General features: G+C 41.3%; 1 protein-coding gene across 2 annotated transcripts in view; it reads right to left on the bottom strand.

The window, feature by feature from the left end:
* Positions 1-22,621, bottom strand: part of LOC115367861 (E3 ubiquitin-protein ligase SMURF2) — a 90,511-nt gene that overhangs the window by 31,944 nt on the left and 35,946 nt on the right. The window contains exons 3-8 of one of the 2 annotated variants that reach the window (XM_030063824.1): positions 20,821-20,929; positions 11,844-11,983; positions 6,587-6,652; positions 3,475-3,559; positions 2,733-2,816; positions 16-227 (exon numbers count right to left, since the gene is read on the bottom strand). In XM_030063824.1, the coding sequence (XP_029919684.1) occupies positions 16-227; positions 2,733-2,816; positions 3,475-3,559; positions 6,587-6,652; positions 11,844-11,983; positions 20,821-20,929 (696 nt within the window). The remainder of the gene's footprint in view (positions 1-15; positions 228-2,732; positions 2,817-3,474; positions 3,560-6,586; positions 6,653-11,843; positions 11,984-20,820; positions 20,930-22,621) is intronic. The other variant, XM_030063831.1, reaches the window with a different exon arrangement.

The following is a 22,621-nucleotide window of genomic DNA, read 5'->3' as shown; positions in this document are numbered from 1 at the left end:
TGTTGTATCTCTCACCATATCCCTCAGGCAGGTCCGGTGGTGTGTGCAGGTGTGTGCGGCTCATGTAGTTGCGGTGCCGCTGTGATCGGACCCGTCTCTCCTGGAGCCGCTGGTCGCCCACTGGGCCGCTGGCCACCGCCCCGTTAACGGGTGTCATCACTGGTGTGTTTTCATCCACCACACAGCTCAGCGGACGCCCCGACGGGCTGGAGTACTCTGATGCTGGCCTACAAGGAGCAGAGGATATTCAACCATGTGTGAATGTGTGTGTGTGTGTGTGTGTGTGTGTGTGTGTGTGTGTGTGTGTGTGTGTGTGTGCGTGTGTGTGCGTGCGTGCACATGCAGTATTTAATATGATACATGGGTGTAATTTTAATTTTAATCTGTTCTGATCCAAGCTACAGTTCTAACACTGCAGTGCTAAAAATAGAAGTCTTTGGATAATTTAGCACAACAACAAATTCTAAACATTTGGACTACTTAATATTTTAAAAGGGACTTAAGGCTAAATTTTTCAGCCCTACATTTCCTCTGGTAACGCTGGTATTTTTCTTGCTGTGAATACATTTGTGAGAATAACACTCTAATATTTGTGTTCATGTGCTTGAGAGATACATGTGTGGGTTTGAGTGAGTGAACTTCAAAAAGCAAAAAGGTGTGAGACTGTGGGTGTATTACATGTGTGTGTTATGTGTGCAGTATGGTCTGATGATTACTGGAAAACAACTTACGAGCACAACTGTTGTTAGTCCCCGCTCCTCAGGCGGGGAAACTTATTTCATGGTTATGGCTAAATTTTACGTTAATATAGGTCGGGTGAAAGCCAACGACAACGCTTTTTCAAGGGAGGTATCTTTTAGAAATGTGTGTGAGTGTGTGCGCATGTATTTGTATGCTACTTAAGAGTGGTGGGAATGACAAAAGAGATATCTGATAAGCAGACACAAACAGAGACAGGCTGGCTTACTGAAGTTGTATGTGTGTCTGTGAGAGAGAGAGAGAGAGAGAGAGAGAGAGAGAGAGAGACAGAGACAGAGAGAGGGAGAGTGAGTGATATGTCTGACCACTGTCTGGCTGTCCAGAGTTACTGACGCCTTGGCTATCTAAAACCTTGGCCCCGCAGCTCACTCCCACCCTGCACACACACACTCCCTCCCCCTCCACCCCCTCTTCCTCTTTCTCCCCCTCAGTTACCTCCCACTCCCCTTCCACTTTTCCCTCTGTCCTCCCTTTAGCTCCCATATCTCCTCTCATCCCATCTCACTACTGTTCAACCCCATCTCGACCTCCACCTGTCTAGTCCTCTTGACCAACAGCAGAGAAACAACTTTAAAAAAAAAATAGGAGGAGTGTTCAACTTTTAGAGCAGGAAGAGTGGCCAACAATCAGAAAACATAGCCAATATTAGTACCAATTCAAGGTTTAAACATCATCTAAACTACAGATGCTACTTTCAACAAGCTACACAGAAGATAACGTAACATAATTATTTATGAATGTGTACTTAGAAAAAGATAACCAGTTATTGGCTGCTTATGGAGGTACAGCTATCTGAGCTATCTGGCAATTTGATAGCCAGTATGTCTCGTACAGGAGTATGCTTATGTTTCCACCAAATAAAACCTTGTTGGTATTTTGCAAGTCCTGCAGTATAGCAAGTTTTTTTTTTCCCCCATAATCCTAACAATTTTTCTGTAAAATGACCTACTGACATGTTGGATGCAGCCAGAAAAAATCCAGTGCTTTGAGCATGATCCTTCTGTTACTAAACATAAAACAATCAGATAAGTTTAAAAATGAAGTGCATTCTCTGTTTTTATGCATGCTAGTTGCTACACCTACTGTCACAAATCATTATCACTATTCTTCCTATTCCCTCCTTTCTCTATTTTACCTGGTATCTTTCCTCCTCGCTTATCTTTTGCCCTTCCTCACTTTACCCCTTTTCTCCATTCATGCGCTTTCCTTTTACTCCGCTATATGCTGGTCCTGCCTGTTTTCCTCTTTTGCCACACTCCTTCTGCCTCCCTCCGTCTCTCACCTGCCACTCCCGCTTTGCTCCCCCATCCTATCCCTTCCTATACCCTTTCATTTTGCAGCCTGAAGACCAGTAGACCAGTGTAGTAAATGTGGGTGGATGGGTGAGCAGGGGGTGGGAGTCGTGGTGTTTGTTTGCTTACTCCCCTGACGGCTCCGCTGATATGAGCCAAGTAGGAAGGCGACAGTTGTTCCTGCAGGAATAGGGGCCAAGCAAAACCTGGCTGCCCGACTGGCTGCCCAGCATACTGTGTGTGTGTGTGTGTGTGTGTGTGTGTGTGTATGTGTGCATGTGTGTGCATGTATGTGTGTAGGGGGTAGGCGGTGAGGGGGTGCAGGAAATTGATAGGAACTCACTCATTACCGACAGCCTGTTATTGTTGTGTTGTGAGTGGGATTGAGTTTGGTTGAAGTTCTTTGTGAAAAGGGGAAATGGGGGAAAAGTGGAACCACTTAAATACATTTTTCACTTTTCTAAAAAGGGCAGGTTTTGTTATGCATTGCATCAGGATGAATGTTTAAGTGGAGCTCTGCCTTTGTAAGCTGAGGGCAGGCTGTAAGGTCGAAATGTGCATTGGAAGGTCCCGCTGTAACATGGCTCTACATAATTTAAAGCTGTGAGAGGGAGTTTGAGTGTATGTAAGGGTGAGTGAGTGTGTCTGTGTGTGTGTGTGTCTGTGTGTGAGCAGATGTACCTGGTGGGTCTTTCCCATTGCGTGGTGCGTGTGATGTGGTTCAGGTACTGTATGCGTCCAGAGGCCGTCCTCCTCTCTTCCCAGCTGTTTCATGCACATAATAAACACAAAACAGATGGAAAGGAAAAAAAATCACTTGCTTCATTTCAAACAGCAAAAACAACATAAAAATTCCGAATGACACTGATCTGAATCGGCCATAAGCCCAGTGTCTGTCAAGTACCCATTTTTGTAAAAATGCTGTTTGGAGATGTGCTGGGAACAGCTCCCACTGTTAGGAATATTGTAAACTTGACAACCTTTATGTAAATCTGAATTATTTTGATTTTATTGAGAGTGACAGATTCAGTACTTCAAAAAAAAAAAAAAAAAAAAAAAAAAACATGCTCATCTCAACGTTGCCAACAGTGTATCTTTTTGCATTGTAAATTAAAAAGACAGAAGTCAGCAGTGGGCACACAGCCTAAGCCTCTAACAGCAGCACAGCAAAATTTCATCACAAAAAGATATTTAAAAATCTAGAGAATATGTGGAGTATTTTCTTTACAATGAGACATTTGGTGCTACATTTGGTACATGCTAGAATTAAAACAAAAACTTTTGCTCAAAAAGAGTTCTGCTAAACATGCAGTTGCAAGACATCAAGCAAAAGCAAAAAAAAAAAAGAAAAAAGAAACAAGTATGATGACTGAAACAGATCCTTAGTGTGGAAAAAGCTTCTGTAAATCAGTAACATACTGACCCATCAGGTAAGTCGTTGTCAAAAAGGCGACTGCAGTCCACCACCGGCCCTCCTGTCCCGATGCGATCCCTGGACTGAAGACTTACTACAGTTACAAAGACAAGGGAGTTATGTTATTTTATAGCCCATGATGCTTAAATAATGATACTGAATAAAATATAGCACACTCAGCGTTCTCTACCACAAAAACACAAAGAACAAAGAACATAACAATGACAAAGTTCCTGCGGTTCAGTGGATTCCACTTTGCAATGTTGTTTTATACATTTTTTGGATCGAGCCCTGTCGTTTTTCCTATTTCTACTCAATTTGGGCTTTAAATACAACAATACAATACAGGGACATTTTTGACATATAAGTAATTACAGAGCTGAAGAAAAAACTGAAATGGCCCTTTAACGGAGAAGTAACAAAGTCTGCTCGACTACCGTGCGGTTACAGAGGTTAGGTAATGTATTGTGTCAGAGTGTTGAGCCAGAGGATGTCGTCTGGAGCACAGGGTCAAGTTGTGCTTTCTAGCCTTTGAGTAACACAATGCAACGAGACAGAAGACACACTCTGACGCCCAAAGTTGTGTTTGGCACGACGGGGCTCAATACGCTTCCAATTCAGTTGATTGAGCAAATGATTTCCCTCCATAAATTAAACCACTGAAAAAAAGTTTTAGTGTGGGAATGTTGCCTCATACAGCCTAAGAACAAATAACTGAGTGAATTTTTTACTATTTGGAAATGAGCTGAGTTTTCCATTTCTATTTTGTATTGAATGAACTTTGATGGAGCAGGTCCAGCAGTGTCTTCCAGCTGTTAATTAGTTCTCTGTCTTCAGACAGAAAATGTAGACAGACGCTCAAGGATGTGACCAGTAGCGTCTTCCAGGCCTCGGGTTATACAGAGTCGTTAGACGATGCAGATGAGAGCACAGGGGTTATGTAAACAGGCCCAGACGGGGCTGTGGTAACGTCTGCTTTGACTGGGCTCTTATTAAATTACATTTTAACAAATTTTCAAACAGGGTTATCCTGTCGAGTTCAATTTTTTTTTTTTTTTGTTTTGTTTTGTTTTGTTTTTTTCCCACTGCATTTTCTGTTTCAAGCAACTCACTTCTACACATTAACACAAAGCAGGGATTCATTTTATCCAAAAAACAGGAGTATAACCTGTCTTTGCATTATGCCCCCTTGGTGCATTTTTACTTTCTAGTGAAGAAATGTGTACAGAAGGTATTCCTAGAGTTGTGGTCAACAAAATTACAAGAAACAAGAAAGCAAACATGTAAACTCTAAAGTCCTGCTCAGGCTGTGGTGTGGGGTGGAAGGCACCTAAACCACTTGGAGGATCAAAAAATAAATTTATTCCTGCATTCAGACAATTATAAACTCTGTATTGTGCTGATGTCATCTAACCTTTAACAAGATCCATCCAACTGTCCTGTTCAATTGTCTTGATAAAAAAATGCTTGACTAAATGCAGATTCTCTAATTGTGTCAGTGCAGAAATAAATACTTTTTGATCTCCCAGCAATACTTGACTGTAGACCATATTAACACTTAGCGAGTCTTTTGCATTTTGCATAAACAAATCTGTGCCTCGCTGCCTTCCAAATTTTGACAACTATGCGCACAATGCTTTGACCTTGTTTTTGACATGAAAGAAGCACAAGTTCGTTTTTATATTCGTCAAGCTTATCCGCTCAGAACCAATGATATTTTAACATTCCAACAGCAAGATGAATGTAATATTTAATTTAAGGTCTACCTGAAATATCTCACAGAAGGAAGATTGAGAGAATATGTGTGGGAATATCCCAGGATCCCTGTTAATCTCTAGTTATGTTGCCTTTAGTTTTCACTAGATGTTCAAGGGGAAGTAAATAAATAAATGAATGAGACTAAGATTAAGTGTCTTTCTCAAGGACAGTAAAGCAGGGTGGGTGTTTGCTGACCTAAGGTGAATACTAACATAATTCTAACATAAGACCCCAATACCACCGTAAAGTGATCCTTTACTGATCCTAGCGAGGAAATAATGCCTAATTATAACACCTTCTTTCCTCCCTATTGGCAATACAGATAAGCGGAACTAATTCTGGAAAAATTAAGTTGAAAAACTGCCAAAGAATTTCTGCCAAAAGCAAAATAAAAGCATCGATGATCCCTTTGGCACTGAAGATCCCCTGAAGCAGGTTGGGTAAAATGGAGACACATGTTTTTGTCTGAAGCCCAGGGTTTTGTAAACAGGCAGAGTGGAGGCAGCGGTCAGGCCTGCTTTTCACTGAGACATCAGATGAAAAAAAACCCAACAAAAAACAGCAATGCAGCATAAAAAAAAAAAAAAAAAACATCTTCACTGAAAAAAAAAACCATCTTGTTGCCCACAGAGAGAGGCCACACTGCCACTGTGGCTTCAGTTTATGCAGATATACACATGCTAACATATGCATACAAACACACACATACACACACACACACACACACACGACAAACACAAGAATTTTTAATCTAGCTTGACATAAGAACGTTAAAGGCTGAATTATGCTTCAGCGTTAGAAGAGCGTACGGGGGTTGTGCGAAGCAAGCATTTCCTACGCAGCGCGTGTGTGTCCAACATACCTCTGCGAAACACACTGAGCAATTCTCCTCCCACCAACGTCACTGCTCTTGGCGAGTGGACGAGTCGTATAGGTGCGGGTACTTGCACACCTCCTCGGCCAGGCGTTCTTCCGCGAGATCCAGCACTCTCCAAAGTTTTCAAACACAACCGACGAGTCGAGACACAACAGTTGTTTTAAAAACGGCGCTGCCGGCCGGCACAACAACAGGATGTGATGCCGGTTGCAACGAAATGCCGGAAATGACGTACTTCGGCGGACCAATCACAGTTCTTGTGGGGCTGCGTAGGGTCCGCGTAGTTACATTTTTTGGGAGGCGCGCGACAAGGCTCTGCGGCGGTCGCACAACCCCCGTAAGCTTCGCACAACCTCCGTACGCTCTTCCTACGCGGAAGCATAATTCAGCCTTAAGGAATACACCGTTACCTCTGACATGTGTGTGACTGAATGTGTGTGTGAGTGTGTGTGTGTGTGTGTGTGTGTGTGTGCGCGCTTTACTCACCCACTATCTGTCCTCTCACAGTATCGTTGTCATTTGGACCCAGTTTATTCAGGTCCAATCTCTGATCTTTAAAGGGAAAACAAACAAAAACACAAAAACAATAAGGTGCCATTCATTAAACATTAGATCCTATTTATGATTGTTAAAAAAAAAAAAAATCCTGAAAGAAGTGATTCTGCATTGGAAACAAGTGGGATTATCTTGCATCACCGACAGCTTTTTTTTGTTGTTGTTGTTTGAAGAAAAGCATCCTCACACAAAGCTAATCCACAACATGTAAATTTTCACCATCACCGTGGGCATGTACGGATGATTGTGCTGATATACTATCAAGAGCACATTTCACTGTGTAATGTGCTTCGATCTATTCGATCTCATTAACCACACAGAGAGGAAGATGTTTACATGCTTGCAGTACTGTTGCTGCACTGTTACTAAAAACAACAACAAAGTGAACTGTTTGGTGAATTGTGCAGTACCAAAGCAAACCAGGCCAAAGATGACCATCAGGCTGTGAAGCTTTTGCAACACTTATTTCATAATATTCAGTATTGCCACTGTAGTTTTAACGCATGTGGAGAAGACAAATGAACAGAAATTTTGCAAAATATAAATTAAATTTCAGTTAGTCACTCAAAAACCCACTGGGCCTTATGTCTACCTTTATTTAACAGTGAGACAGGCAAAGGTTTTAGGTTGTCTGTTTTTAACTTCTATATGTATATATGTATTGCATTTCTGTTGTTGTTTCAGTTTTCAGTGATGTGAGGCACTTTGTAACTGTGTGTTTTAAAGAAGTGCTAAATAAAGTTATTATTATTATATTATTATTACAAAAGGGCCAAGTCAAAACTTTTAGGCGACAGATGAAGTACGGATTCCAACTGCTTTTAAAAGGCCGTCTTTTTTTCATTTTCATTTATGCCACTTCTTTCCTCTAAACAAAAGAAAACAAACGGCTGATTACTTATTACCCGGAGGAATGTGAAATGGCTGCTGGAAAATGGCTAAGCTATGGCAGCTGTGACATACAGTGACAGCAAAGACAATTCAAAATCATTTACATATAAATTTGCTAGCAGCCTCGTCAAGTTTCTGTTTAAATGCAGGCCCATTGTCTGTTGTCTCCTCGGGACGGGACGGGAGCGGCAGACAGAGAGAGACAGCACAGAAACACAACCCAGGAAGAACCCGGTCAGATCCAGACACAGATACACCCAGAACAGTCTCACATACACACACACACACACACACACACACACACACACACATACCATGTCCCACATGGATACTTGCACACACACAGTCTAGCGTTAGAACCCATAAACAAGGTAGTAGGTGTGTGTGTGTGTGTAGTGGTGCTACGGGGGCTTCAGTTTACAGTGGGTTATGACATGGACATAAAAATAAGCAGAGAGAGAGACAGAAAAAGAGAACGAGGAGGGAAAGACTGTTTAGAGACAGAGAGAGAGACAGAGAGAGGGAGAGACAGAGGGAGAGAGAGAGAGAGAGAGACAGGGAGAGGGAGAGAGAGAGAGAGAGAGAGAGAGAGAGAGAGAGAGAGAGAGAGAGAGAGAGAGAGAGACAGGGAGAGAGGGGAGAGAGAGAGAGAGGGGGAGAGAGAGAGAGAGAGATGCCCTAGTTCTTCATGTCCTGATACTAAAACCAAAGTCAGATCAGATTTGTCATGTCTTTGATTTGACTGTGTGTGTGTGTGTGTGTGTGTGTGTGTGTGTGTGTGTGTGTGTGTGTGTGTGTGTGTGTGTGTGTGTGTACATGTATTTATCTTCACATGTGTGTACATGTGTGCAGGAGAAATTCCCAACATGACGGATGTGAATGTATATCCACGTCTGTGTGTATGTATAGATTAGGTGGATCTAAACACTGCGGCTGGGTCCCAGTCTTGTGTGCATGTGTGTATGTGTGCATCTGTTCCGGCTCCAAGTACAGACTAAACAGGGATGGACTTAGCTTCACATGGATGGAAGAGTATCTACATTTTTCTTTTAAATACATAAGAGAAGAGGAAAAGAGGAAGAGAAACGGAAACAGAGAATATAGACATTTAACCGCTAGCCTATACAATATCATTAAACTTTTTACGGGTTTGAAAATGGATAACGTGCTAAAAAGGACTGTGTACATTAAGTGTGTGTGTATGTTTTTTGAAGGCCCACATGTGTAGGTGTGAGGGCAGACTGTATGCATTTGTACGCCTGTGTTCATTCAACTCATACACATCCCCGCATTTGTGTGTATGTCTGCATATAAATTTAAAAAAAAATGTAGTTACATCAAAACCATGTTGTGAGCTGCTTCAGAAACCATAAAAACCAGAAAATTAAATTACATCGACAATAAAAATGTTAGACATAAATCACCAACGGGGTTGCTTATATAAGAGTAAAACACGAGCTAAAATGTGTAAAAACAAATAATAAAAAAAATCAGTCAGTTGAAGCACATGTTAAGAAGTACGTTTCTGAAAAAAAAAAAAAAGTGTGTTTGTCAGTGTGGTTGTGTGTTCAGAAGTGGGGCAGAGGCCTCGGAGGTTTGTGTCTGGGATGTTACAGGAAGTGGAGCCCGATGTACAGCCAGACAGACCTCTATGAGACTAGGCATTCACACAGAGGCCCCACTGGTCTGTATCTGTGTGTGTGTGTGTGTGTGTGTGTGTGTGTGTGTGTGTATAGGAGAGAGTGTGAGGAAAGACAGCAAGACTGAGGATAAGTATCATTTGTGTGTGCCTTTGTGTAAGACTGTGTGTGTGCTTGATGACAGACTTAACAGTGTGTTTGGATATGAGAGCGTTTTAAGAAAAGCAATTCCACTACGGTTCATTCTCTCTCTCTCTCTCTCTCTCTCTCTCTCTCGCTCTCTCTCGCTCTCTCTCGCTCTCTCTCGCTCTCTCTCGCTCTGTGTGTGTGTGTGTGTGTGTGTGTGTGTGTGTGTGTATCTTGGTCGGACCACAGACCGGTTTATGTTCTTGTGTCTGCAGAGCGCAGGACACAAACAGAGGGGTAATGTGAGGACTGGTGCCCTGTCATAGATCATGTCGCCCTATCCACTTCCTGTGGTTGTGATACAGTATAATTTCAGCCATGTTGGCTGTACAGTAAGTGGCTGCCCTGGGGCCTAACTGGAGCCGATACCGTCTGTCTCTGGAAAACGCAGGACGATCCGAGGGCACGTCCTCTGGTGTTCGGCGGCATGGAGCTCGGCTGTCACAAAGCCTTATGTGGCGACACTGATGATGTTGTGGCTTTTGGTGGAATCGGGGCTGGACTCTCTCAGAGCCAAAAATGACATTTAGGAGTGAACATAAAGGTTGCTGGAACCCATTAGGAACCCTTATACAGGGAAAATATAAAAGGTGTTTAGCCTGACATTTTGGAGTTGGACCAGAGTGAAAGACTGTTCCCTCTGGACAAACCAAACTGCAACTCCATGCATTCATGAGATTATTCAACCAGGCAGCTTGGACAGAAGTATGCATCAGACCGACAACTCCTCAAGTGATGGTAAGGGTGGGACTCTGTAGAATGGATTAATGGAAATAAGGATAAGGCCAGATACATTAAAAAAATGAGGAAAAAGTAGCCCAGCGTGGTGACTCTGGGACTTCTCTCTCTGTGTTTGAGACAGGTCAAGAAGATGGATTGAAGGAAAAGAGCAGAATGGGTGGAAGGAATGTTAATTTGACAGTATGGCCTATGGTAAGTGTATATGTGTCAGTCAGTTTCCACTGACTGGTATTGCCAACAAGGCAGACAAGTCTGACAAGCAAACTGTCGTCTGCTGTGCAGACAACAGAAAAGAGTCTGCATCAGTTGTTAATCAAAGGGTAAAACACAAAGGCGCCAACCTAAAGATATATCAGATGTGATATTTTACCAACTGTGTGTGCATGAAAATGTGTGGTTTCAGTTGAGAGGAGTAATGTATGCGCGTGGTGATTGGACAAGTATATCAGCTATTGGGTGCTGGCTAAAAACATCCATGGTTGAATTTTTGGGGGAGACTTTTTGCGTGACACAAGCAGTGTAGCTCCTTTAAGGAATAACTCAGTGCAAAGGTTGTGTGTGGAGCGAGTGTGTGGTCAAGCGACAGAGAAAGAGAAAGACAGAGACGGTGACTCTGGCGACTGGAGCAGACTATGACATTAGGAGTATAGCTGTGAACACAGCAGAGCAATGTATGCATCTTGTTCTGATACACTGCCCCCAATATTCTCCCATGTGACATTATGATATATTTATGATACTGGCAGGTCAAATAAATATTGCTCAATATTAAAAATCATAGAACAACCTCAGAAACAGCAGATCTCTTCCTCTTTCTGCATACTGATGTAAGCTGTGTATATCAGCACGACTACAGTGCTACAAGTAATTTATTTCTTCGACAGAAAGATTTTAAGTCAACCCTGTGCCTGACAAGCTACAGTTGGCGCTGCTCTGCAATGAATTGTGGCTATTGATTTGATCTCAGTTGCCAAAACTCTGCAGCAGGCAATTTCTCCCCATCTACTCTATGTTGCCTAAAGGAGTTTCCCCACATATTATGACCACAAATCTTGTAGCAATGAATGGCTGGCACAGCAGTGGCAGGCTACTAGGCTGGAACTGGTGAGGTAGTACTGTTGAGAAAACACATCTAGTAGCTGGCTACCTAGCTACAAAGGTGCTAACACTGATGTGGGCAGAAAAAAACACAGAGAGGGTTGGGAGGGTAGAATTAAAGAAAGTAAAGCCTTGGGATCACAGAGAGGTAAAGAAATAAAACAGGACCTGCCCATCATTTTCATCCCACTCTGAATCTGCTGAAGTGGTTGTCTTGTACAATTTGAGAATAAGTCCGATGAGAAGTTAAACTGCAAGTGGCATTCTCAGCCAGACTTCTGGACTCGTTTGCTTTTGGAAAATGTTGTTTTCCACAACTAGCTCTCTCTGCCCAGCCAATTTGTTGGTTAGTTAGCACAATACCAGCACGACTCAAGTTTAGATTCTCTTCTGTGCCCCGATTTGCTTCAGCTGAACCACTGCTAAGAAACCTCACTGAGAGCCTCTGCCACTGATTCAACAGATTTTATCGGCAACTTTAAGCCAGCCGGCGACTGTTGGCTTGGTGTGTCAGAGGCTTTACAGAAGACAGTTGGTCCCATCAGCATCACATCTCTCTGTGGGTGCTGAGTGCAGAATGTGTGACTGTGTGAACCCCGTGACCCCACAAATGCGCGTGCACGCACACTCACACTTACAGCCAGTGTCTTTGAGTCTGTTGATGGCGTTGGAGAGGAGGCGGACGCAGCCCAGGAAACCAGCACCCTGCTTCTTATGGATCTTCTTGTGGTTCCACACACTGATGGTGATGGAGTCTGACTTTCCAATGTACCTGAGGACACAAGAGGGAGGAGGGGTAGAGAAGAAGATGGATCAGACTGAGAGGAGGAAGTCTAATAATATGACTAGCACAGCGTAAAATCTTCATAAAAAAGGATGGCATTGATCAGTTGTTAATGTGACTATAATAAAGCAGAGTGCACAAGGGACACACTCTTGATATCGGTTTTACACAGCCTGGCCATGGCTCAAAGAACAGAGCAGGAGTAGTAAATCTTAAGCTAACTTGTACACAAGCAGCTATCCTAAGCATTAAGATGCAAACAAAAGACAAATTGATAGTACTTTTTTTTTGCATCATTTCTTGCTACCTCTCTCCCTCAAAAACAGAACAATGCACACCACGTCTGTGGTGCAGACTTTCAGACTGTGTAATGAGTCAGATTAGCTGATTGTAAAGCAACTCTGTGTGCACGGGTTTGTGTGTGCACGTTTCTGTGGATAAATGTGGCTGGGGCCAGTCTAGTCGTGGTTGAAGAACAGAGGAAGTTCCCAAGAGCTGCTCCACCGCTGTCTGAAACACAGACAGCCCTTTCAGTAAATAACACACAAAGCAACACACATACACACAGTGAGAATTCAAATACACAATTGCAAATTCACCTACACACACACACAAACCTAATTACGGCCTCCCCAACATGATGCCAAGCTGTGTGTTATGGTGTGTATCACTGGTGAGGGGAGGGATTTCCCTACTAAGGGCATGAGAACAAATATATGCAAACTAACACAGCAAAGATCTGCTCTTGAAAAAGTTGCAAAATTTGAAGGCGCTAGATCGTCTAAAATCTGCAGCAATTCAGGTTACTGAAAATCAGATCAGAACGCATCAAGAGTGGTTACAGTCCTGGCAGTTTCAATGGCAAACTTTTTCAAGACACGGATCTGTCTGGACCTGTGCTACACTGCACTTTTTGATTTAGATTTCATTCAAGCTGTTTAACACTATTTGATGACATATGGCTAGAAGAACACACCATTTTTTTTCAATCAAAGCTCCAATCTTCTTGTCCAATAAAAGTAAGTTAATTACAGAGTGTATTTGCCAAGAAGTGGTTATTTATAGAACTGCAGTCACTGGGGGTATGCTGTTCCAAAACCTCTGTCTGTTTAAAAAAAAAAAAAAAAAAAGACAGATAAAAACTCCTCAGCAACAAAAAAGCTGATTGAATTTACTTATTTTTGACTTGTTTCTAATCAAAGCAGTGCTGTTGTTTCCTTTGATGGAGAGAGACTTGGAGGAACTGTAATTTCATCCAGCTCATCCTTGATTAGGATGCTCTTGTAATCTTGGAACAACAGATGCACTAAGTGTTCTGCTGTTGTTTTTCAGTTTGGTTCCCTGGTTTGTGTGCGCCGTGGAGCAACACAAATTGCCTATGCAAGGACATGAAAGTGTTCTAAGCTTAATCTCCTTGCTTTCACACAGCATGGATGTGACATAAACAGAGCAATGTGAAGCGGAGGTGTGTTGTGCAAAGCGCCGTCTCAGAGAAAGAAAGCAGAAGTGAAACAGCCATCAAGACAATGACTGAACATCTGCAGATAAGAGAGCAGGTATATCCAAATTTTATCCTAACTCAAAATGAGCACAAAAAAACTTCCACATGAGGGCTTTTATTTTGAAATATTTCATTTAACTCTCTGAACAAAATTATTTTTACATTGTTTTTGAAGCAAATGTTTCTTATGCACACATGAATAACAGGTGCTGGGAGAATGACAGAAATGTATGCAACATTTCAGTGCACTGACTTTCCTCAGACATTTAAAAATATGAAAAAATGGTGGTGCAATTATTTTTGTTTATAAGTGCAGAAACATATATATATATATAAAAAATTAAAAATAAAAACGAATCCTAACCCTAATCCTTAAGTAAAAAAGAAAAAAAAAAGATAGTATCAGTGTATCATTATTATTATGATTCTGATTTTATTGTGCACTTTCCAACAAAAAAATGTATCTTCATAGTAGTGAGCCAAAGCAGCGATTTTTAAAAAAATGTTTAATAAAAAGTTAAGGGAATTTTCCTCAGAGGTTTAAATAAATCATTTCATTTGCGAGCTCAGGGGTTTCATAGGGTTAAGGAGGGGTGGGGTGGACTACTAAGAAAATTATAAATTGTCTGCATTTATGATTGAGATGTAAAGCTGCAACAAGGTGACATGGCGTCACTACAGTCTCAGCAGGCAGCAACTGGACAGTGACGATGGTAACTTTCAGCTGAAGTTATCATGTACAGATACAGGGTGAGCACTGTGCTCAAAGATCAAACAACCAAGTACAAAAAGGACACACTGAGTACCAATGAGCACACTGGCTTTGGACGTAGTGCATGGACTTGCTGTTTATACAAATGTGGCTGGTCTGAAACATCATGAGTGGATTGGCTTGTGGAAAAGCGTCTCCACTCCCTCTGCCGGTTCGTTGCTTTTGTTGACATCTCCATGATGACATCCTCTACTAAACTCTTTAAAAATTATTCATTTCAAGAGTCGACTTGCTGAGCTTGTTAGAGGATATCTGGGCACCTTTGTGACAAAACAAACAGCTTTGAAATCTCCATATTCACTCCGACATGTTTGTTAGTCTTTCACCACAGCCGCGGTTGTTGTCTGGAAATTTTATATTCACAAATTCCTGTTTCTCCTCTTTCATCTCCATGCATCGCCACTGGTGTGGAGTGTAAACCAACAATACAAATCCTGCACTAAATATCTGTATGCAGCGCCATGTTCAACTGTGTTTCTTTTTCAGGATAGTTTGACTTTGTTGTTAGTTTACCACCGCCTTAATTGTCTGTAAGGACACTGAAAGCTATTCCTGATGCACAGTCAAGGGAAAGACAATTTGACGTCATTTAAAAACCACATACAAAGACACAGAATAATTTGTTTGGGCTTTATAGGTTCTTGTGTGGTCAGGAGAGACGTACTCAAGAAAACAGCATTCTGATGACCTTCTCATTTCCCACTGATGTCATTAGAGTTTGAGGGCCGGGCAGGAAATCTGGTCCCAGCAACTAGTGTACCCAAAAATACCAAACTCAAACTATACAAATGGTTATACAGCCTGCAAGAACTGATAACACAGAAACTATCAGATAATACAGCGAGTTCTCAAAATGTGATAAAATGATCCTCTAAATGGATGAAAAAAGTAATAAAATTATCAGTGTAATGCATTCCAGATAATGTAATAACATCATATTATCATATAAACTGGCAACTATTACTTCAGCAGGGATGTAAAACATAGTTCTGATATTATAGTAATATGGCAAGTATAGAAATTTAAACAGTGGTTTCTGTTCATGCAGTATGATTGGTCAAGAGCTGTGTGTTAACATTACTCTCTGTGCTGCTAACAATGGATATGTTTCCAAATATAACTTTTGGTTTGGATTATGAGTCTGAGGGAGAAAAAGAAAACAAGGCAATTCTTACTGTTCATAAGATTATCTATTAAGTTAAACGCCTTGAAATGTTGCATTACAGAAGAGGAGCTGAACAAACTAGAAAAGAAAACGAGGTTCTACAAGGCAGACGGTGTGGGCTAAGATTGTAAGAGATTTGCAATGTTGCATGTCAGCTGGAAACAGTTGACGCCTCAGACTAGTTTAGGTTGTTAAACAAGTTTGGGAACTATACTGCCTGGAGGATGATAAATAACGCTAATCTCAATTTTATTATCAGCATTTTATCTGAGATAAAAATAAAACTGTTGCTACAAAATGAACTGTTGTATAAAAGTAATAGACCACTCGAGGCCAGTGTGTTATAGTAAATAAAATCAGGAACGGTGATGCTATTTACTATATCAGGCCTTGAGTGTTCTGTTGCTTAAATATATTAATGATATAATAAGTTATTGTATTTCTAACTTGTTTAGAGGCACATTTTATTACGTTTTGACTGGTTATTTCTTCATGCACTGAAGCAAAGGATTCACAATCAAGCTCATGTTAAATCATCCAACTATCCTATTGTAGTGGTACTTCCCTTGCTCTGTTCACTGCAACTGTCCTAAAGTCATTTATTGAATTGCCTAAGGAGGCTGTGCCACCAATTCCCCTTTACAAAGAGGAGGGGGAAACTCCAGCATGACTAAATGTTTACTAAACACTTGTAATTATATTTACTTGTCAGTCTGCTGGTTTGGCCTGTGCTGAGTGACACACACTCACACACAGAAATTAGTACAGAGGTCAGACATGTAGCCTAATCAACGTCTAATAATCAAGATCAAATCAAAAAATCAAAAACCACCGTGAGAGACTGGGACAACATGGTCAGAAAGTTTTGTCATACAGACACACACACACAGGTTTTATTAAGTAGTTAAGGCAACAACAACAACAACAACAACAACAACAAAATGATTAGTGCTCCTAATCCCACAGACAGCAGCAGTGGAGGGGGAAAGAATTCTTGGGTCAAATCTAGATTAGCTTTTCCAGCCCATACTAAGTCTAGACCCGCAGGACTTCCCAGACTTTTTCTCACCAAAGTCCCCTCAGCTGGGAGAACAAAAATAACACCACTCTCCCAAATAACACACATTTAATGTTTGGCAGCCTTCGGTTGTCAGCATCTGTAAAGAGAACCAGAAATCAGATCCCTCTACTATCTGTTATCACTATTATGATCTGATTTATCTCGGCGGAGTTGAAGCCGGAGTATTCTCCTTTGCTTCCTAGAAACCAAGAGCGCGGTCTGTGTCTAGGGATGCAGCGATATATCAGTATCCGGTCCAATCTGGATGTAATTCATAGATTGGATATCGGACTGACGTTAGTGATTCACATACCGGTACGTGATAGACGCACATGCACAATGCCACCTTTAGTATTTCTATAATATTTCTGTAGTTTATCTATCGCTACAACCTCCACAACAGTCTGTTACCCTGGCTGTAACTAATGAACAGGGGTTTTCTTCTTTATTATGATAAAAAAAATAATCATCATCAAGAAAAAAGACCTCTGGTATCAGATAGGTACACGGTATCAGCCGATACACAAAGCTCAGGAATCAGAATCAGATCAGAACTGAAAAAAGTGGATTGGTCCATCCCTATCTGTGCCCTCCTCTCACAGGACACAGTGCTTCTACAGACTTTTGAGGAACAAATTTGGGACCAAAGTTTAGAGAGCCGACAGGCTACATCTTGTGTTCTGTAAGCATTTCTCCTCAATGTTGATGCCCAACACTCTACCTGCTCTTTGTGGGCTTTATGAGAAGGGAAAGCACAACAACAAACAGGAATGAAGCAGAGCGAAATCTTCACCAGCTCAAACTACTGCCATGATTAATCAATGTCTGGTGTGGCTCTCTCTTTGATTGTGGGAGGGTGTGTGTTTCAGACAGGCCTCAGGGCTTGTGGTGGGTAGCGAGGAGAGAGGTGGCAAACTGGCAACTAGTACCAATCCATTTTTACTACAAGCAGCCATGGGGAGAATGAAACCCCTGACCCTGGCGGTGTTAGTGCCATTCATACTTTTAACGTTTTATTACCCGTGACAACACCCCCCCTCCTTCTCAGGCTGAAGCAGGGAAGTGTGGAAAGCTGGCAACGTGCCAAGGGGCCACATGAGAGCGTAGGGCCTGCACACAACAAAATTTACAGCATTCAGTATAGAGTGAAGTGAGGGTACAGAGGGAATTCAACTCCTCCAACCCAAGCTAAGTCACTGCCACATACAGCTTCACCAAATGCTGGAGAAGGGAGTGGATGAGCAAAGTGGCAACCTGCCAAATCCAGACCCCACACACAACTGAGTTCATGAACCTCTGACAGTTAACTATGTCTTTTCAACAGTTTGACTTGGCTCTGGTCATCTAGACACTTTTTGTACATAGAAGCCAAATATATATATATATATATATATATATATATAAAGGTTTTATTTCACCCTCTCAACAAAATTAATTTTCTGGTCATTTTCTTTTAATTTATTTTGATTTTAAATATATGTGTATAATAATTATAGATAGTCATCTTGTTATTTTTTGCAATTTAGCCAATAATTTTATACTAATCTTCTGGTATTTTTATTTATTTATTTTTATTTTTTATTTTTTTTTTTGCAAATTATCTTTTTTTTTTTTTAACTAATTTATAGCTATTTTTTGGGTAATTTGCTATTTTTCCTCATCACCTTCTTCCAAATATTTTTGAAAGACAAAATAAGGTTCACTTGATATCTTTCAGAAAATTATCAAAACAAAAAAAATCCCCCCTCCAAAATAAAACAAAAAATAAATCTTTCAAAATAAAAGCCCACCCACAGGCTTCTGGATTTCATAGCCCTAAGGGAATTGAACCCCTAACCCCGCTGTTGTTAGTGCCGTGATGTGAGCGGCGTGAGAGGGGACCCCGCCTCCTAAAGCTGGAGAGTGCAGACGGGGGTGTGGCGAGGTGGCAGCCTGCCAAACCCACAATCCCATCTGCTTTCTGTGGCATGTCAGCCATTTCCTGAACCAGAGGAAGAGGCCAGGGGTCACTGGTGGGGAACACTCCCCTCAGGGGGCGGGGCAGGTTTTTATAAAGAAGAAAGGGGATCTGAGGTAGATGTTGACAGAGCATGAGAAGCATGGGGAAACAGGTGTGTGTGTGTGTGTGTGTGTGTGTGTGTGTATGAGGAAACAGAAGTATGTGGTCAGAAAGGCCAGACATATTTGTACAAACATGCAAATGATGACTGCACACCTAAGGTCATGTGTGCATGAACAGTTGTACAAAGCACAACTCTCTTCCACAACCCCACTCTATTCCAAAGGTCATGTTTGTTTTCCTTGTTCGTAATTGATGTTTTAACCTTAACTCTCTGTTTTATTCGGTCTGCTGAGAGTGGCTGTGGGCCAACATATCTGTCTTCGTGCATCGCTTCCCCCTCAGTCTCTCTCTCCCTGTGCAATCCCCAGGTCGTCTTCTTTCGCCTCTCCCGACCAACCCTCCCACCTTCCCCTCAACTTTCCCTCTATGGCTCTTTCTTACTATATGTATACTTTCTATGTATACTTCCAACTGTCTATCAGACTACCTCTTCCCTCATTTTACCCCATCTCACCCCACCTCGCAGCCTTTCCCTGCATCGTCTATCGCTGTTTTCCCTCTGTCTCTCCCTCTTCCTCCCTCTCTCCGTCACCGTAAGAGCTCGGTTGCCAATGGGTCCTTTGGGTCCTTTGGGGTGATTGCTCCTTGGAACAGCCAGTCGACACAGAGCTCAATACAGGGAACATTCACAACACATGGCCCCAGTGAAAACACTCGTCCTGCCACTCAGTCAAGCACATAGTTTCATAGAGGCACTTATGGAATGGAATGGAATGTCTTTTTGTATGTAGGGCCAAGGACAATACTGCAACATTTTGCAGTAACTTTTACAGGCAATGTTGCCAACAATTATGATGAATGTTTTTCCCCCATGCGTCATTTTTTTTTTTTTTTTTTTTTTTTTTTGTTCTTTGACCATCACATTATTCACAGAGATTCTGTCCAAAATCCCAGTGATTTACAAGTCAAAGATTGACAAAAAGTGAAAGGAGAGCTTTTGTTGCTTTAGAAAATGATCAGATTTAAAAGAACAAAGGCACAAGTAGTCACAAAGATTGATATATGGCTCTCCTTGAGAGGGATAAAAGAAATAAAGTAGTGCTCTAAATTTGGGTAGGCTTATGTAAATCCAAGATTGGCTCAGTGGAGGTGGGCAAGCCAGATTTCCAATAAAAAAAAAAAAAAAGAAAAAGAGAAAAAGGAGTCAGAGAAATTCAAAAAAGTGACAAAGCTCAGGAATATCAGCCCTAATTCTGCAGTAGGAATAGAGTTATAGTGTACAAAACAGTTGAGCAAACCTCATCTCCTAATGACAAAAACAGACAAAATCTCATCTGAGAATGTAAGGATTAATATTGTATCAGTGTGAGTCCCCCCCCACCTCCCCCGTACAAAAATCTCCCATGAATATGACTTTCGTGAGGTCTCTGGTCTGTGGAATGTGTGAAATCCCATTGTACTGTGGAGGCACTGTTCGCATGTAAAACAGCTCAAATGGTTTATAGATGGCTGTTGCCCCACAGAGAAGAGGGGAGGCCGAATCTGCATTCCTAACACACTTATCACAGAAGACCCACAAAGAAACAGCAGAGCTAGAAAGTGAAACGAAAGCCTACAGTATGACAGAAGGAGTCCCACTATGTTACTTTTACTGTGGTCTGCTTATAATAAGTAACTCTGGGCTCGTTGTTTTTCCAAAGTCACTTGAAAAAAATTGCAAGTGGAGGCTTGCATTTTCTAATACCAATATCGATAATTAAAATAAGTGTCGTCTAAATGTTTCATAAATAATAATTATATTGTGATTAAAAAACATTTTTAACTCTTGAGCCTCAACTTGAATCATAACTTCAAAACCAGCGACATAGGACCAAACCAGAATCGTTGCCAAAAAGCACCACAACTGCATAATATTACATAAGAAACGCTGTAATAACATTGTCTTTCTGAAAATCTGAATACATAATGTGCTTAATAGGCTTGTTTCCAGGTTATTTTTGATGTCGAGGTAGCTTATTTGCTTACTAGGAGTCAGCGACATTGGTTTACACATCAGACAGACACTCTAGGGTCTCTTAGATGCAGAATGTGGGGTGTATACCTGGCCTAAGGACAAAAAAACCCTGCTGGAATCATCCAATCTTGAACATCACTACAGTGCCACCCATTCTGTTTCAAACTTCAGGTGCTACTTGTCCCCCATGAGCGACTCTGTTTTGGCTGATGAGTAAAGAAACATTTCCCCCTTTTCTCCTGTTGACTTACAGATCATAATGTTGGTTCCATTTGGGGTCCAACGTATTTCTCACAGTATCGGTGGAGTGGCATTGTCCTGAGCCGTCCACCACCACTTTGGCAAAAGGATCCGGCAGTCCTGTAAAGCAATAGGAAGAGGAGATCTCAATCAACAAGGTGCGGGTTTTTCAAGCAACTGTACAAGCCCTCTGGGATCACAGTGGCAAAAAGCAGGGAGAGCAACAATCTCATCACAACAGGTGTCTCCGTCACAGACCTCACCTGCGTACCTTCAAAGGTTTCAGATACTTTTTTTTTGGACACTGGTCAACCTATTTTTACACATCTTACAGTATTGTCCCTTATGTATAAGCTGCATGACAGTTAAGTTAAAGAAAACTCAAAATGAGTTACAAGTGTTTTTCAAACTTGTATTCCCTGGCTTATTTTTAGTAGAGCTGATTATTGGCCAATATTAGTTCATCATAAATCTAGACATCAGGATAGGTCTGTATGTTGACCGATATGTAAAAGAAAAGTACACATGCAGCAAAAAGTGCCTGGGAAAATGTAAAAAAAAGTTTTAAAAAAAGTCCAGCCAACTCCACTGTTTACAGTAGTTTATGTTGCACTGAGACAGTAGAGTAGTGTAGCTGAGGTGAGCTGACCGTTGTGAAAATTGTAAAAATTAACTCCAATACATATCTTTATCGCAAACTGTTCTAAATTTAAGATGCCTTGCTTAAATTATGTTTTTATGTAAAAAAAAAAAAAAAAAAAAAAAACATTATCTATTATAAATCTTTCATTCCCAAATATTGATAATGGTCCCAAATCCAATATCGGTCAAGGTCTGGTCAAATTAAATCAACCGTGGGAATCAAATGGTGGCATGCAAACAATGTCAACAAAACCATTTTCAACGTGAATCATTTACATAAAGGGAGGACGTACAAGTGACTCCACAGTAGCTCTTCAAAGGGAAATCTGATAAGGAATACTATTTTGTCTGTTTCTCATACAAATGGCATTCTGTGTGTGTGTGTGTGTGAGAGAGTGTGTGTGTGTGTGTGTGTGTGTGTGTGTGTGTGTGTGTCTGTGTGTGTGTCTGTGTGTAGATGTTTTAGAGTTATGTGCCTGTGGGCACTGATACCTCAGGCGGGTCAAACCTGTTCAGTCACATTCACCCAAATGCTATGTTGGGACTTCCCACTGTCTGTGTGTGTATGTGTGTGTTTCAATGTGTGTGTAAGTGTATTAATCAGTATCATTTACAGGAAACTGCACTACAGACTGCATGACTGTTTTCCGCAGTATGACAGTCCATGACTTCCAGGTAAATGTAGAACCACATTCATGGCTATATACCCTGCTATTGCTGCAATTCATCGCTTTTACCCAGGCTGTAACCGGCAATTATGGTGAAAAGGTGTGGGCTGCTTTAGGGCTTTCTATTGTGAAAACTGTCTCGTCTGTGAAACTAAATAATAGATCTTCACCTGCATTAATGTCAGTGGCAGAGGAAGATCTTTTGTCCTGATTACCAAAACAGAAGCTGATGAAAAGGCTTGAGGCTAAATGTTAACTTATTGTAAATCAGAGGCCACACAAGATGGGAAAAATAGTGTGTAAGTACTTACAATGCTTTCGAATAGTAAGCATCTTGGTTCTGTGTGTGTGTGTGTGTGTGTGTGTGTGTTTGTCTGACTGACTAAGTGAGTGGGTGTCAATGTTCAACCTCAGCATTGTGCTTTAGCAATCATCAAATTACTCTAGACTCTCATTAGCCTTCTTTCTACATACAAAGCCAAACAAGGCTACAGAGGGTTTA

Source organism: Myripristis murdjan, chromosome 1 (assembly GCF_902150065.1).
Source record: "Myripristis murdjan chromosome 1, fMyrMur1.1, whole genome shotgun sequence".
Lineage (NCBI taxonomy): Eukaryota > Metazoa > Chordata > Actinopteri > Holocentriformes > Holocentridae > Myripristis > Myripristis murdjan.
The sequence above is the reverse complement of the archived record's forward strand: the minus strand, read 5'-3'. Positions and strand labels throughout refer to the sequence as shown.